The 16,431-nt window shown below is 59.2% G+C and overlaps 1 protein-coding gene across 4 annotated transcripts in view; it reads right to left on the minus strand.

Annotated features, from left to right (window-relative positions):
* Window positions 1-16,431, minus strand: part of OSBP2 (oxysterol binding protein 2) — a 164,706-nt gene that overhangs the window by 30,320 nt on the left and 117,955 nt on the right. For all 4 annotated transcript variants that reach the window (XM_034638743.1, XM_019795657.2, XM_019795656.2 and 1 more), the window contains one exon: window positions 1,761-2,017. In XM_034638743.1, coding sequence (XP_034494634.1) covers window positions 1,761-2,017 — 257 coding nt within the window. The remainder of the gene's footprint in view (window positions 1-1,760; window positions 2,018-16,431) is intronic.

Below are 16,431 nucleotides of genomic sequence, written 5' to 3' on the forward strand. Positions count from 1 at the left end.
GGGTGCAGCTCTCCGTCACTTGGGTTGACTTTCCGGGTGCTGGAACTGCAAACAGGCTTTTGTAACCCACCCCAGGGGCTGGCTTCCCATCAAACAATTCATTATGCACTTAGATGGTGCACGGTTTTCATGGCTTCTTAACACAGAGTCTCTGATGCCTGATAAAAGATTCTGCTAAAGACACCAGCTGAGGAGCTCATTATCTGGGAAAAGCCAAAACTGCTCACTCAAGACAAAGCGGCTTCCGTCGCGGCAGGCGGGGAGGCAGTGCCGGGGAAGCCGCAAGCGGGTGATGGCTTCCGGGCCGGGCAGGGAAACATGAGTGCGTCATTCTGTCATCAAGCGCTTCATATCTGGGCCTGTCCCCGGAACAAGAGCAGTGACCCAGACCCTAAGAGTTTGGGGGCTGTAAGGAGGCCGGCCGGCCCGAGCGGGGGAACACGGGACCACGCCAGTACAAACCCAAGACAGACCGACTCGCAGGGCAGCATCTCAGTGGGCACCCCCCAGATGTACCCCCCCATGCACCCCTGAGCGCTGTGGACAAAGGTCTGCGCTTGCGCAGAGCGCAGGGAGCCGAGCGCCTGCGGGCTGTGCGGCCCAGCAGCCTGGGAAGAGGGGCACCTCCTCCCCGCGGGCCCCTGGGCATGGACTCCTCAGGCTTCCTCCTGCACCCCCGCAGCCCCACACCAGCATGTGGGTGGTGGGTGTGGTCTACTCTCCCCACAGGGACCGCCCACAGTCCACGTGAATCAGGCATGGGGCAAGTCTCTGATGGCCACAGTCTCACCGGGGGCTCCAGCCTCCACCTTCCCACCCTGCTCTGGGCCTACAGCCTAGCCCCGACTCCTGGCCTTGCTCTGGTTGGATGCCCTCAGTTTGGAGGCTGTGCACCCGTGCTGCGCATTGTTTCTGGCCAGCCTGATGGCCTGCCCGAGCCACCTTCTCTGGATGTGGGCCTCTGCCTCTGAGGGGGCCCCCATTTCCCCACACCTCGCCTCTCTGGTCTCCTTGCTCCCAGCGTGCCCCTTCTGGGAGCTGTCCGTGGGAGGACGCTGTTGTAGTCCGACCTGTGTCTGCAGGGTGGACGCCTAAAAGAGCGCACACGTCTCGGCGGAAAAAATCACCAAGCAGGAGGAAGAAGGGCCCAGAAGCACAGGTAAGCATATAATCTCTGCCAGAACGGAGAGACCCGCCCAGCTCCCAGTCACCGCAATGTGGCTTCCAGAACCCCGTGGAAAGCGGTGACCCCCAAGGCTGTGCCTCTCAGTTTATAGACTGTGGCTACTCATTTGGCTACTGTCAGGTTGGCATGACCCATGGCAGGCTCATCTTTAAGCTCTTCTGGCTAAGGGAACCCATGACGCCAGTCCTCCACCTGCAAGCCTGCCCCTGTGGTTCCTGGGCCCTGATCCCGTTGCTTCTGAGTGGCATACTAGGGGAAAGAGCTGCAGATCGGCATGGCAGCCTTGTCCCCAGTGTGTGCAGAACCACCTGCTCAGCTTAAGGCCCTGGCTCTCCTCGCCTAGGCTCGACGCACCTGCAAGCCTCCATCAGGATTCCGCACCCCACTCTGGTTCCCACCAGATGACTACAAAGAGGGCAGGAGGCTTTGGGAAACGCCCTGAAGCCACCAAGTAGTGGCGCCCTGGTCTGTCAAGCACCCTGGCCACCACCTACTCGGGGACTGTGGTGCCGGCGACAGGGAGCCACTTCCCTTTTGGGGAGGCCTGTGCCAAGTGGTGCGGGTGGGCACTTACGTTGATCATAGCATTTGAGGTAATGCGGAAGAGGGTGGCCCGCTCATTCACGACCTTCAGCTTCTCACTGCTCTCACAGGGGATCTTGAGGCCGTCCAGCTCACTCAGAGAGCGCTGGAGTGCAGCGCCGTGCTTGGCGATGAGGTCATTGCACGTGCTGAGGTCGTCCAACTTCAGGGAGAGGCTCTTGACGGTGCGGTGTAGCTCGCTCTTGTCAGCTGGAGAGGCAGTCTCGTCGTCGTCGTCCCCAGAGTCATCTGTGGAAGGAAAAAGAGTTGCCACGGTTATTAACTGACCAAACAGCACCGAGAAGCCCACATGGCCTGGGCCCAGGAAGAAGCAGCAGATAGAGCCACTCAAAACAGAGTGCCCTAGACGGTGCCGACTGCTGCTCCCCGCCGGCCTTCCAGGGCACAGGCCCTCCCGTCAGTGGGAGCTCGACAGACAGTGCCTGCCCCGCGCTTTGGAGGGGGCCGGCCTACAGGCACTGCCTCCATGCAGGGCACCAGCCCCCTAAGCTGCGCCACACAGGCCAGGGTGAACGGTGCTGGGTGGATGGAGATTGCGGCGAGGAGCAGCTCCTGTCACAGATCAGAGACCCCGGATGAAGGCCGGCTCCTTTCCCCACACCACGGGCCCAGCCTAAGCCGACCCCTACTTTCCCGCCGGCCTCACTCTGCCCTATGCTCTACGCCCACACCCGGCCACGCCGAACTGCCCTGTTCCCCGCACCACCTGAGTGCTCAGGCGTGGGGCCTTTCCCACTGTGTCCTTGCTGCCGGGAACCTCCTCCTCCCTCCCCCACCTCCTCGGAGGCCTCACCCCTACCCAGCCCCAGCCCAATGCCCCCTATCTTAAGTCTGCCTGAAGACCCCCGGGCCAAAGTCATCCCCCCCCATTCCCTTCTGCCCCGGGCCATCCTCCTACAGGTCCCCACCCATCCCCCCTGCACGAGCAAGGGCGCTCTCATTTATCAAATGCCTTTTGTCCACGTAGGGATGATACCACCCCCCAGGGACAGACAGGTAGCTGAGGATCAGACAGTCAGGACCCAGGCCACCCGGTTAGTCTGTCTGCCTCCACGGCCATGCTCTTCATGCCAGGCTGCTGGAGCCTCTGTGCGCGGGCCAGGCGGGCACCCCTCTCCTCCAGGCCGATCCCTCTCACCTCTCACAGGGCCACCCGGGTGCCCTCAGGGTGGCCCTTCTTGGGAGTCCGGGGTGCCTGGAGCCCAGCCCGCTGCCAGCCCTGCCTCTGTTCAAAGGGTCGCAGGGTGGGGGGGACTTCGGGGCGGGGGGTGCACTGCCACGGGTGGGGGAGTGGGCAGCTGGCCAGGGTTTGCTGCTGCTGCCGCACGGGGCACACGACCATAAAGCGGCCGCCGGCAGGTGAGTGCTAGAGCCTGTAACTGCCAGGGGGGTTCTGAAATGTCTTGTTTCAGAAATAATCAGCACAAAACTTTTTTTCTTTTTCTTCTTCTTCTTCTTTTTTTTTGTAAAGGAAATCTGTAACCCAAGATACGCAATTTTTTAAAAAGGCACATACTGTGAGGGAACAGATTTCTTCCCAAGGCAGACAGGGTGCGTGGGGGTGGCCAGGGCTGAGTGACGACTCTGAGCATGCCCTGAGCTGGTGGTGGTGCCAGGACAGCCAGCAGCATGGGGCCCGAGTGGGCTGGAAGCTGGGGTGCAGCCTCCACTGGGGCCGTGGGCCAGCATCCAGGCTTGGGGCACGGGCTCTCCTGCTTCCCGCTCCAGCCAGCCCAGCGACGGCTCAGAAATGACCCGGCATCTGCAGACCACACGGGCTGTACCAGTGCCTGGGCCACTCGCTTGATCAGCGTGAATGCTGAGCCTCACGGCGGTCAGCAGAGAGTGAGAGGGGAGAAAACGCACGTCCTCAGACACTAAGCCACCCTTTTCGGGCGCTGCGGTTAAAGGGGGCGGAGCCGGATCCAAATCCAGGTCTGTGGAGCAGCAGAGCCTGGGCTCTTGGTTACAGTGTAATCTCCCATCACCTTGCCGGGTTCACCATGTGTCACAGCCAGAACCCAACCAGTCAGAGCAGGGGCTGATGTACACGGGGAGGGCCATGTGGGGACATGCTGGCTGCGGGGTCAGCCTGAAAGGGACCCCCCACCCACACCGTGCTCTAAGCAGGAAGCACAACTAGTCCACCTCTGAGCATCTGCCTGTGTGGTGGGCAGAGGTGGGTAACCACATTTCTAGTTAACCTGTTAATAAGCAGCTCTTAGGGTCCAAGTTCAGGTCCGGCGGAACTTGTTCTGCTCCCAAGTCATGGGCCGTGCTGTTGGGGGAGGGATGGGAAGAATCTTGGGTCAGCGGTTACTGACCAGCACAGTGTATTCTATGGGGATGGGCAGGGAGAGTCTCTCCCAGAGGGACAGTGAGATCAGGAGGAGGAGGAGGGAGGAAGGGAGGGCAGGTGCATGGGGTGGGGCAAGAGAGAGGGAGGGGGCGGGTGAGTGAAGGAATGAATGATCCTGGGCGTCTCTCAGGAGGCCTGTCCAGGGGGCCTCAGCGGCATGCACAGAGGGCGCGAGTCACACACGGGAGGGCAGCGTCTGGAGAAGGGCCTGAGCAGTAGGGACGAAGCACTGAGGAGCTAGTTGGAGGGGGGAATGGTAAAGGGCCTCTGGCTCAGCAGAAAAGCCCTCATCCCTTGGCAAGAGGGGGAGTGTGGGCGCTTGAGCAGAGATCCATGGGAAAGATGAGACCGGTGGCAAGTGGCAGGCTGAGCAGACTGAAGGGACAAAGAGGCCAGAGGCCTGGCCGGGCCAGAGTAGCCACAGGAGGCCAGGGGCTAGAAAGAACAGGACGTCTGAACCAAGCCCAGAAGTGCTGATGGCAGCACCCACCCAGCTTCAAGGCCATGACCGTGTAGTGACAACCACACTCCCAGGCAGTCCCCATCTGTGGCCAGTGCTCGAGGACAGGGCCTAGCTGCCATGTGGCCTAGCTGCTCACTTCCCCACAGTGTCATGGGCTGTTCAGACTTAGACTGAGCGCAGCGCGGTGAATCCCCCACTCAGGCCTGGGCGGAAGCCGAGCTGAACCACGAAGGGGCCTCTGGCTCTGACACGATGAACTCTGACCACGCCGAGTCTCCAGGTCTCAGTCTGGGGTCAGGGGTCCTTGCAAGGAGCAGACTCACGTTAGAAAGAGAGATGAAACTCATTTATTAGAGACGGAAATAAAACTACTGTGACACCACTCGAATTGGAAAAATGAATGGCACTGAATTAGCTTCGGCTTTCGGAAGGATAAGCCAGCAGCCACCCCTCAAGAGCCACAGAAATGGCTCTTCTACTTACGTGGCCGCTTCTTCCTTTGATGGGGGGACTCTACTGGGGGGAGTTCGGGCCAAACGAAGGCAAACACGTGTATGCACAAGGCTGTTCGGGCCTGTGGCTCTCAAGCTTACTTACGGCCTCGGGGGTTCTCAAGCGTTTAGGGCCCCGCCTGTCCCCTCTGTTCAATCCACGTCTCCACCGCACAGCAAACACTAACCTATCCACAAACGTCAAATCCTATCGAAATTCTGCAACTCTATTAATACAAGAAGTGCAGCAACTGAAATCTAGGGCCAGGTCAAAGCCACGCTCCTGGGCCACAGAGGAGCCCCCTGCCCACCTCAAAGCCCCTGTGAAGGCCACGACTTAGTACACTGAGCAGCCCTTGGGGGAGGGGGCTGCCAGGGTGTCCTGGTGACATAAAAATACGGTGGTCAGAGCAATCAGGCTTGAATGCCTGAGTTCCCGGTTCACGCTGGACTCTGCTGCTCTGTGGGGCTGTCTCCCCACTCTGGGCCTTGGAATCCTCACGGGTACAGCACGAACAGCAACGCCCGCCACAGGGGGCAGGGAAGCACCTGGGCGTCAGGCTGGCCGCAGGTGGTGGGATCAGCAGCCGCTGCCGCCACACTGAGGGTCTCTGCACATCTGGCCTGGGAAACAAGATCCAACCCTGGGAGAAGCACACTCAAGTGTGCTTGGGTGCTTTTCAGGTTTTCAGGTGCTGGTGGAGCTCAGTGCCTCTCCATTACCTCCTAGACAATGCCGGTCCTCTCACGAAAGGAAGTCCACCCAAGCACCGGAAGGGTGACACGTTTCATCAGCCAGGACCCAGCGCAGACCTGGGCTTGGCCCCAGCCAGGTTTCCGTGGAGACTGGGAAGGAGCCAGTGTCTCCCCAGCAGGTGGCGTCTTGCATGCGGTCAGGGGTTGAGCCAGGAGTGGGGGGTGGGGGTGGGAGTGGGGGTGGGAAAGCGGTATTGTTGAAGTGCTGTGCCCCAGAGGAAGGGGGTGAGAGGGCCCCGGGCTCAGAGCCACGGTGGCCGCTTAGTCTCTGCTGCCTGTCCCGCAGGGCGGCTGTGGAGAGCATCAGAGAATGTTCTACTTTTCCGGGCCCCTCCTTCTTAGCTGCTGCTCTGTCTCTGTTCAGAACAACTGGTAGAGCTTTGGGGGAGGCAGACTCTGGCCCTCAGATAAAGGACAAGTCTCTCACCCAGTCCTGTCTTCTGCTCCACTCACTTCTCCCATTTCCTTCAGTTGCGGTCAGCTGATATAAGGGTAGCGAGAGCGTTCTGGCAGCCTCTTGGGCCGTCAGATGACACCAGTCATGGAAAGGCCAGGCTGAACCCAAGAGGGCAGACTGGCCCCTGAACTCCCTCCAGAGCACGGGCGACTTCAGCTCATGCCCACTGCATCCAGGCCCATGCCTTTGCTTTCAGACGGGGAACACCAAGACCCAGACAGAGGAGAGGGGCTTGGTCAAGGTCAGACACCGAAGCAGCAGCAATGGCCGCTGTAATTAGCTTTTACAGAGCCCCTACTCTGTCAGATATGGCCTAGACCTTGGGCGGGCTCTTTCTAAATGGCTAAGATGCATTTGCTGAGGGCTCCGAGCCTGGGACCCGGGGCAGATGACCCAGATACCTTTCCCAGGTGGGGAGTCCATGGCGGGGGGAGGGAGAGGGGAATACCGCTTTATGCCCCTGCTATCAGAGCCTCCGCCCCTCTGATCACATGCCACGCGCCAGCCACTGCCATCAGGAGCCCACAGCGCTGGGGGGCACTCAGGTCTGCAGGGGCAGAGTACTGGGGCTCACTTTCTCTCTCAGCACAGCAGAGGGGCAGGCAGGAGAGGCCAGGGGACTACCTTTACTGGGCAGCAGGTGTGAGCAAAGGGGCCAGTGAAAGGACCCCAAAGTGTACATGGCCCCTGTCCTTTGCTCGGTGAGGATCTTTCTGCCCATCCTCCCTGTCAAAGCTCGGTCCTTTCAGCGGTCTCATCTTTCCCCTTCCCTCCAGGACAGGCCCTGTCGCACTGGGCAGGGCCCCTCACTGCCTGCCTCCACTGTCCTCCCTGCCGTCCATGGCTCTGCTTCACTCATCTGGCTTCTGGCTGGCTCTGCGGCAGCTCAGGAAGCAAGCTCTGGAAAAGGCTGCTTCCCACTGTCCAGCGATGAAGCAGGTGTTTGAGAGGGCAGCATCCTAACCTTGCACCCTTAGCACCCCCATTTTACAGGTAAGGAAACTGAGGCTCAGAGCAGGATGGGTCCCATGTGCATGAGTGGCGGACCTGGGTGTCACGTACCCTGCGCTGCCATCATGGCCGGTTCCCCCAGCGCAGGCCACACGGAGGGGGAGCTCTGTGCGGCTGGCCTGGGAGGTACTCGGTAAGGCCAGGAGAGGCCGCCCTAGCTTCTGTGAGACCGTGCACGGACTTCCGGTCTGGGGCGAGTGCCCACCCTCACCCTGCACGATGATTTCTCTTTTTCGCAGGACTAATGCAAGCATCTCAAAGTCTTGCCCTCTCCCTGCTGACCTGCATCATCTCCCTCCCCCTCCGAGACTGCCAGGCATGCCAAGAAGAGGACAGAGCCAGAAGGTCTGCGCTGGGGAGCCCTAGAGACCCTGCCACCTTGTGCCCTCATCTCCACAAGAGGGCTGAGGCTCAGGGCAGGCGGCGTGTGGGCCAAGACCACCAGAGTCAGGTGGGAGCCCATATCCGCACATTGCTGGCCTCCAAGGACGTGGTTCACCGAGGACAGTGACCCCTGGGAAGCTAACTGGAGGAAGGACAGGAGAGCTGGAGGGGGCAAGATGAGGGCCCCCAGTGGGAGGCAGGCAGCAGGGGGCTTTTGCCTCCCCATCCTCCCCCCCATCCTCCCGCACTGGTATCGCTCATGCCTGCTTTGCAAAGGACCAGCCGCTGTCCTGCCGTGCCTCCCTGCAGGGCTGCCAGGGCCATCCTTCTGAACTCCTGCCACGCTTCCTCAGCCCGTGCTCTGTGCGCCGCGGCTCCTGGCATGCTTCGGACACTCAGATCAGACCTCCACAGCAAAGCGGCTAAGCAGGAGCCTGCTGAGGGGCTCTGCCGTCCGTGGTGCCTGTGGCTTCTGAAACAAGGACACTGGACCTGTTAGACGGAGACGCAGACTCTGCCCTTCAGCTTGCCCAGGGACAACGCAGGGCCAGAGGGCCTGCACCTTGGCATGAAAGTGACTTCTCGGTAACTGCGGAGAGCTCGGCCTGACATTCCTCAGCCAGTGGCACTGCCAAGTTCCAGACGGCGGAACATGAAAGAACAAACCGACCCGGCCTCTGAGGCAGACTCGGAGCTCGAGACCAGGGTCAGGCAGCTCTGGGGACAGTGGGACCCTGTGAAACCAATGGGCCAAGCTATTTTCAGACACCACCGTTTCTAGAGAAGTACTGATTCCTAAAATACCCATCAATTTTCACCAGCTACACACAAGAATGAATTCCTTTTGTGAGAAGAGAATATATCCTGGGGCACTGGGTGGCTCAGTCAGTGGAGTCTCAGACTCTTGATTTCCCCTCAGGTCACGATCTCAGGGTTGTGAGATCGAGCCCCACTGTTGGGCTCTGTGCTGGGTGTGGTGAAGCCTGCTTAGGATTCTCTCTCCCTTTCTCTCCTCCCCTCCCCCCCCCACCTGCTCTGTCTAAAAAAGCAAAACAAAACAAAACAAAACCAAAAAAACCAAAGAAGAGAATAAATCCATAAAACTCAGTTTGCCAGTATTACAAGGCAGCAGTCGCAACTGTCTGTCCATCTTGGCCAGGCCAGCAGAGTCTGGCAGTGGCCTTTCATCCATGGCAAGCTCTCCGAGTGTATGAGTTTCCAACCTTTACTTGCCATACTGGCTTGGCTAGTCCTCCCCCTCCTCCCCATTCATGTCCTTCCTGGAACTTCAGAATGTGACCTTATTTAGAAGGGTGGTTACAGATACAATTGGGTAAGATGAGGTCATACTGGAATAGGTTGGCTCCTTAATATGACTGATGTCCTTATAAGAGGAGGAGTAAAGACACCAAAATACACGTGATGACAGAGAGAGAGACTGGAGGGACGGATGTGTTCACAAGCCAAAGAATGCCAAGGGCTGTCGGCAACACCAGAAGCTGAGAAAGGCCTGGAACAGATTCTCCTTAGGCCCTCAGAGGGCCCGGCCCGGCCAAAACCCTGATTTCAGATTTCTGGCCTCCAGAGCTGTGAAAGGATAAGCTTCTGTTCGGTTTGTGGTCATTGGTGACGGCAGCCCTAGGGAATGAAAACGGTGGCTTAAAACCCTCATTTGTTACCTGATGGTTGTGGAGGTCACAAGCTGTAAAATCAAGGGGTTTTAGGGCCTTGAAATCAGCCCTAAAGTCAGGGTTCCTGGAGGCTTCTGTGTCTTCTCTGGCGTGTGGAGGCGGCCCCATCCTCAGAGCCAACAGAGTAGTGTCTCCCTGACCCTCCAGCCTCCCTCCTAGAAGGATGTTTGTGATGACAGCGGGCCTGCTGGAGAGTCCAGAGAGCCTCCCCATCTCAGCGTCCTTAATAACGTCTGCAGGGTCCCTCTGCCATATACGGTAACCTATGCACAGGCTCTGGGGATCAGGACTTGGATGTCTTTGGGGGCCGTTATTTGGCTCCACACCAAGGGCTGTGGCTGAGGTAGCCTGCCGTGGATCGTCACGTTTGATTTACTGCCCTGGGGTGTGGTCCCTGGACACTCTCCCGTTAAACCGGAGACCCCTCCCAGGGCACAGAGACCACACAAGTCCCTGTGTACCCCCCTCAAAGCCTGGCACATAGGTCTTCCTACCACTCAGAGAGGAGCTGGGGTCTGGGCCTGGCAGTCCTGCCTCGACCGCACGCGGCCTGGAGTAAGTGCGTTCATCCACGTGCGTGGGGATATCCACACCTGCTCTGGAAAAGGATCGAAGTGCCCGGTGTGCAGCCAGTGCAGAGCCGGGACTTACTGGTCCCTGCCCACCCGGATCCCGGTCATCTTTATCGCTACAGCTCACTTTTGCACAGAACCAGCCTTGAGCTTGCTTTAAATGGTAGAGGCCCGGAGCCACAGGGAGTCCCAGTGTGTTGGCCGCGCCCCCGCCCCTGCTCCCCACTTGGGGCGCTCCTCAATGCCTTTCACTGCCAGCTCAGCCTGAGGAGCCCACTGGGGGCCCACGCCAGGGCTGGGACCTTGTTTCACCCTCTTTTACCGGGGGACTCCTGGGAAGGAGTGGGTTGCCATGGAAACACGACAGTGGAGCCAGGTAGGCTATTTTTAGAAGTACAGCATTTTTTCTTTCATCTTTGGAGGAAAATGGATCAGGTTTCTGGGTGGGGAAGCCCTGTCAGGGGGCAGCAAACATAAGCTTAGAGCCAAGAAACCGAAAGGCAGCACAGACTGGTTTGGAGGGGGCAGGGAGACATGGTGGGGATGTGGGAGTCAGAGGCCCTGGGGCCCCCCCATTTTGTACTGTTTCTTGCTTATTTCTCTGGGGAGCCTGGCTTTGCCCTCATCTTCCCATGAGCTCCTGGGAGTCAAGGCACAAGATGGCCAAGGGACCCCTCCCCTCACACACTGTGCTGGAGATAAGTGAGTGCAGCTCTGGCTGGGGAGGGGCCTCAGGACAGCCAAGGTCAAGGCCAGGGGAAGCCCAGCGCTCACCCTGCCTTCTGCACCTGCACCCAGCTACTAGGGTGCATGAGTTGTGTGTGTGTGTGTTATGGGGGTGCTGAGATGGGTCCTGACTGCAGAGCGAGGGGCAGACCTGTGGGGGTGGTGGGACAAGCACAGGGGCCCCAGCAGGGTCCTGAGCAGAAACTCCCCCATGCCCCACACCGCACGCCCCATGCCCAGCAAGGCCCACGGCAGCACCTGCCATTGCCCCATCTTCTTTCTCCTTCCTGGCTCTTCAGCTCACCCTGTGGCCCCTGTAGACACTTCAGGCCTCAGTGCCTTTCCACTTTGGCTCTATACATTGGATTTCTTTCCCCCTCTACTCCGTCCGGCAAATGGCTACTCCCCCGAGGCCCAGGACACACGTTGTCTCAATGTCTGTGTGTCCTTGCTCACCCCCAGGCCCCGTCCTGGCCTTCCACAGGGAGAGTAGTGAAGGCTCCCACCCCTGGCACGGCTGGGGGGAGTCTGCATTAGTGTGGCCTGTGACTCTGCTGTGCCATGGCCGCTGATGGGCACTTCTATCACCAGCAGGACTCACCCCGGCCCAGTGGTACCCTGTTGGGCCAGCAGCATGGTTAATGAGGACAGGCAGTGCTCCCTTCCCTCCCTCCGTGGCCACACCTCCCTGGGGCTCCCAGAGGCCCCACGGGAGGGCTTTCAGTCCATCCTGAGCCAGAAGGACTCTGCCCAGGGAGGGCATCCTAGTACTTTGTGGTCTGGCTGTGCGAAGACACACCCCACTGCAGGGCCTCTGGGAAGACACAGACATGTGGGTATCAGCTTCAAGTGAGAACCGCGGGGGCGCTGCACTCCTGGCAGAAAACAGCCATTTCCAATCTGCAGCATTAGCGCCTCAAAAATTCAATTACAGCAGGTTTGGTGACTTTTATTTAGATTTCGGGAGGTTTGTTAAGCTGACGGAATTTGATCGCAGAATGCAATCAGCCGGCTGCCGTGAACGGAGAGAAACGGGCCCTGAGGCAGGTCTACCGGAAGTCGAGTGACTTCGCTGGGTCTGAGAATGAACAGCACGGCTGCTCAGCGGCTGCCTACTCGGAGCTTCCATATGTTGTGTCATTCCCACGTACAGCACGGTAGGCGGCAAGAATCACATCCCAAAGAGGGAAGGGTGACATGGAAAGTTAAGGATCGTGCCCAAGACCCCAAGGCTCCTAAGAAGGGAGCTGGAATGGGCGGTGTGGTCTTTGCAGAGAGCCTGGTGGCACCCGCCGCTCCATACCCCCGCAGGCTGAAGGCAGAGGGACGGCAGCAGCTTGTCTGCACCCAGCCCTGAGTGCAGCCCATGCCTGGAGGGGGCAGGCAGGGAGGTGAGCCCTGCCTAGCAGGTGGCACTGGTCCTCTGATCCCCTACCCTGAAGGAGGATCTGCCGAGGCACTGCCCCACTTAGGCCAGGGGGAGAGGGAGGCTGAGAGGTCTCTGGGCGCTGCCGAGAGAACAGGGAGCCTGAGACCTCTGACAGAGAAGGGGCTCAGGAGCCCCTGGGTGACACTGTTGGAGAGGGGACTTCTCGTCTGGGCTGGAGTGGGACCCCCAGGGGCTTCTGGGAGGAGGTGGCTGCCTTCCAGACGCATGCACTGAGGGAGGGTGACACCACAGGGCGAGGAGGGGGCAGGGGCACCAGGCCGGAGCACTGAGTATGAGCACCCCTAAAGTGCAGTGCGTGAGGCAGGTCAGGGGGCTCGGTCCTGGGGAGTGAAGCACGTGGACCAGGTCAGATGGGACAGGAAGCCACCTAGGGCTGGTGGCACTGGGAGTGGCCATCAAGGCACTGCCAGTCCTTCCTGACTGGGGAACTCAGAAGGAAAGCAGGTCTGCCTTCCCCAAAGTAGGTCCTGTGGGACACTAGTCCTGTAGAGAGCTCTGCAAAAAGGGAATCAGTGATGATTTTAAAAAAAGAAGAAAAAAAAAAGCTTTGGAAAATAGGATGACTGCTGTCCCTTCCCAAAGGGGGCAGGTGACTGAACAGTCAGAGAAGCTTGGACTTGAAGGCATTGGAAAGCGTGTCAGGATCTACGTGGGTGGAAAAATCAGATAGCAATAAATAATAAATTGTGAGCCCCTGGCAGGCAGATGGAAAACACAAGCCAGAGCACCATCGCTGACCTGGCCTTTGGTCTGTGGCTCATCTTCCGTCCCCTTTCTCTGGTGACCAGCGCAGGCTGTGTTGAGGGCATCAGGGACCTGGTGAGACCGCATCTGGGCTCTCCGGCAACTTCTCCTGGAGAGGGGTACAGGGGTGACACCCCAACTAGGGACAGCTATCAGCAAGGCCAAGGAACGGCGCCTGAGGGATGCATCCCCCACGTCTCATACAGAACCTGGGCTTGCTTCCAGCTAGAGCGACAAGGGGCAGAACCCTCATCCCACAGACACATCTGTGGCAGCCGAATCTCCCATCTTCCCAGGGAAAAACAGTCCCCGGGCCCCCTTGACTGGCTACGGACTCCAGCAAGCAGAAGGCTGGCAAAAATCCCCAAGGGCGAAGAAACCCATCTCCTTTCCTCTCACTGGAGGGGGTTGGGGCACAGGGTCAAGGCCACAAGCCACAGTGAAGAGTGAAACGTAAGTCCACGCGAGTGACAGGAAGCCCACAGAGCCTGGTGCCTCCCCGACGCGGCAGAAGTTTGTGACCAAGAGCCACACAGTATTCTCAGGACGATGAACAGCCCTGGAAGCAGGGCCCACCTCCTCCAGGGAAATAAACACTGGTGCAGAAACAGGACATAAAAATAGAGGCGCCTGTTCCAATTACAGCAGCCGCTGTGAGGCTGAGGACACCCCGCTGCCCACAGCCGCCTCCACCTGGCAGAGTGCCCGGCCTACCGTTAGCTTCCACTCTCACCTGGGGTTCAAGGGGGGTCTCCCTGAAGGAATAGGGGTGCCGTTCAGGGTCAAGCCCTGCAGGGAGCTGACCCCCTCCCAGGGCCTCTGGTTCACTCGCCTGCCTTATCTTGGTTGGAGTCTCACCCCAGGTTCGCAAGGTGCACAAGCAGGTTGTTCCCCAGCCACTCCGAGGCGGGTGCGTGAGGGCCGGGCTCCAGACTACTGCAGCCCACTCCCCTAGAGTGAGCTGACAGGGGCAAGGAGCTGTGGCTTTCACCCAAGCCTGGTTAATGGGCATGAGACCAGCAAGAACGATCCTTAATGGACAATAAGGAGTGTTTCCTTTCACTCGACACAAACATGCATCTCAAGGCCAAAGCCAGGGGAACTCAATTCTAAAGCCAGGCCTGGCAACCCATACGTGCGAACCCACTGATCTGCCCCAGACGGCGCCACTGCTGTTGAGCAGGTCGCTGGAAACTACTAGGTTACATTTTCCTGGCCTGAAGACAGCCATGGCTGCTTCTCCTCGGAAACCATCTCATGTCCATGTAATCACATAAAGAACTTTCCACGTGCAGCTGCCTCTGGGCGTCCACGACAAGGAGTGAGCCGAGGTAGGGCCCCGGGGTGGGGAGAAGGGTCCCATCACTTAGGAGCCATGTCTGCCTGGTTGGTTGGTCCTCCTGTCCCCAAGCCAGGCACACAGGAAGTGCCAACTGGGAGCCTGTCAAATGAATGGACGGCAGCGTGTGGGCTGAGTAGTGGGGAGGATCATGGTGCTTTGGGATTAGGAGAAGTCCAAGTTCAGGGTTTTCCTTGACGCCGCCCCTGGCTCTCGAGCTACCACAGGAATCCGAAGTGAAGTGAATCACAACCCAGTCGCCCTGTGACCCGCCCCCTTGGCCAGACCTCGCTGCACGGTCCCTGCAAAGATCTTCTTTTCCACCCTGCACACCTTCTCCAGGCACCCCGCCTCCTCTTCTGGCTGCAGGGTGGCGAGGAGGGCCCTGGCCCTGGCTGAGCTCTGCGGGAGGGCGAGCGGGAGACCCACCGTCCCTGCAGAGCTGGAGTCTCAGACTGCATTCCATGGGAGGCGCCAGGCCGACGCGGGTCTTAAACAAACAAGGGGATAAAGCAGCTCCTCCCATCGAGTTGCCCAAGTAAGAGACGCTTTTCCCTGAGTCAAACAGACCTGGAATGTGTCACCACTGTGGCCTTGTACAGCTAGGTAACCGCTTAACCTCTGGTTCCTCATCTGTAAGATGGGTTCATGCCTCTAAAGCGCTCAGCACAGTGCCTGGCCTGCCGTGCGGCCACAAATATCGGCCATTATTCTAAGCTGGCTGTAAAAACGGTCCACACTCGAGGTGGAAAAACGGAAAAGCTCTGTAGAGAAAAGCGTGAAGTAGCGAAGAAATGATCACCAGCAGTTCTCCTCCAGGTGACCTCATCTGTCTGCCTGACGCCTGCGGCAACGCCTCCCTGCCCGCTCAGACGCACGGGGCTGGGCTGCCTCCCTTTCCAATGCCCTGCGGGCCGGGTGGCCAAGAACACCCACAGAAGAGACCTCTCTGGGGCCAGGAGAGCGGGCGGGAACTCCCGCCGTTGGAAAGGTACGTGCCCCTGCCCCACATCCTCACCAGTGCCCGGTCAGGCTGCATCCCTGGAGGCCGTCCCTGAGCCCTGCCGGGCCTGGTGTGCAGAGCCTGCACGAGCAGACGTGCGTGCAGAGCGGAGGGCCAGGCGGCAGAGGGGCCACCTGGGGAAGGCCTGTCTCTAATGGCAACACCAGAAAAGTACACTGGGCAGCATATGTTCAAAGAAAACGGGCACAGAGTGAGGCTGGGGTGGGGTGGGGTGGGGGGATTATTTTTGCGGAGGCAGTTTTGGCTCTCCAAAGCTCCTTTTATTCCTCTCCGAGGTCTGGGTCACTGTCCGTGCAGCTGGGAGCAGCCACGTGCTCTGTATTTGCAGGCATCTGCACATTTTTCCTGGAGGACACCAAGGGCAGTGGGCAGCTCTCCCTCGTGGGGCCTTTGGGAAGCCAAAGGCGCCCTCAGGATGCTAGGGGCATGAGCCCCGACCCAGAACTGACGGGGAAAGGCTGATGTGAGGGTCAGTGAGGCCGAGGAAGGTATTCCTGCACCTGGAAGACTTTGAGGCCTTTCCAATTGCCAGTGCAGTTCTTTGTTTTCTTTCTCTATGTTCCCAAGTCATTAGGGAGACCGCAGGGCAGGTCTTCAGTTTAAGTGTTAGTTTGGATACCAACAGGCCGTGTGACTTCGAGCAGGTCCCTTTCCTTCCCTGGGCCTCAGTGTTTGCTCCTGTAAGAGGAAGGCCCTCTCCTGAACAGACCCACTCTCCCCTGCAAGGAAGGCCTGCCAGCTACAGTTAGGTTCACGCAGGCATGCCCTCCCCCCTGGGCTCCAGGCCCCGGGGCCCCTCAGGTCGTTGAGCTCTGGGTGGGGGAAGAGGAGGACATGACCGGGGAAACAACTGTCTCCTCGGATTTGACGGTTCAGCAGAATCGCTCATTTATGAAGAAGTCTCGGGAGCCAGGCCAGAGGCTAGGAGCCCCGGCACCCCCACCGCTGTGAGATGGAGCAGAAAGCACCCCCCTCCCCAGAGTAACTGCATCCAGCCAGGTTGGCGGAACCCAGATCTGCCACCTGGGGATTCGGCCCCAGGTCTCAGATCCACAGGGGTGAGGAGGCAAAGGGGCTGAGGAAAGGTCTGCAGCAGAAAAGACTCAAGTGAATCATTCAGCGGCACCCTCTCCCCTCTGCACGGGTCCTTCCTCCATCAGTCAGTGTGGAAGCAG

The sequence above is a fragment of the Ailuropoda melanoleuca genome, chromosome 12, assembly GCF_002007445.2.
Source record: "Ailuropoda melanoleuca isolate Jingjing chromosome 12, ASM200744v2, whole genome shotgun sequence".
Taxonomy (NCBI): domain Eukaryota; kingdom Metazoa; phylum Chordata; class Mammalia; order Carnivora; family Ursidae; genus Ailuropoda; species Ailuropoda melanoleuca.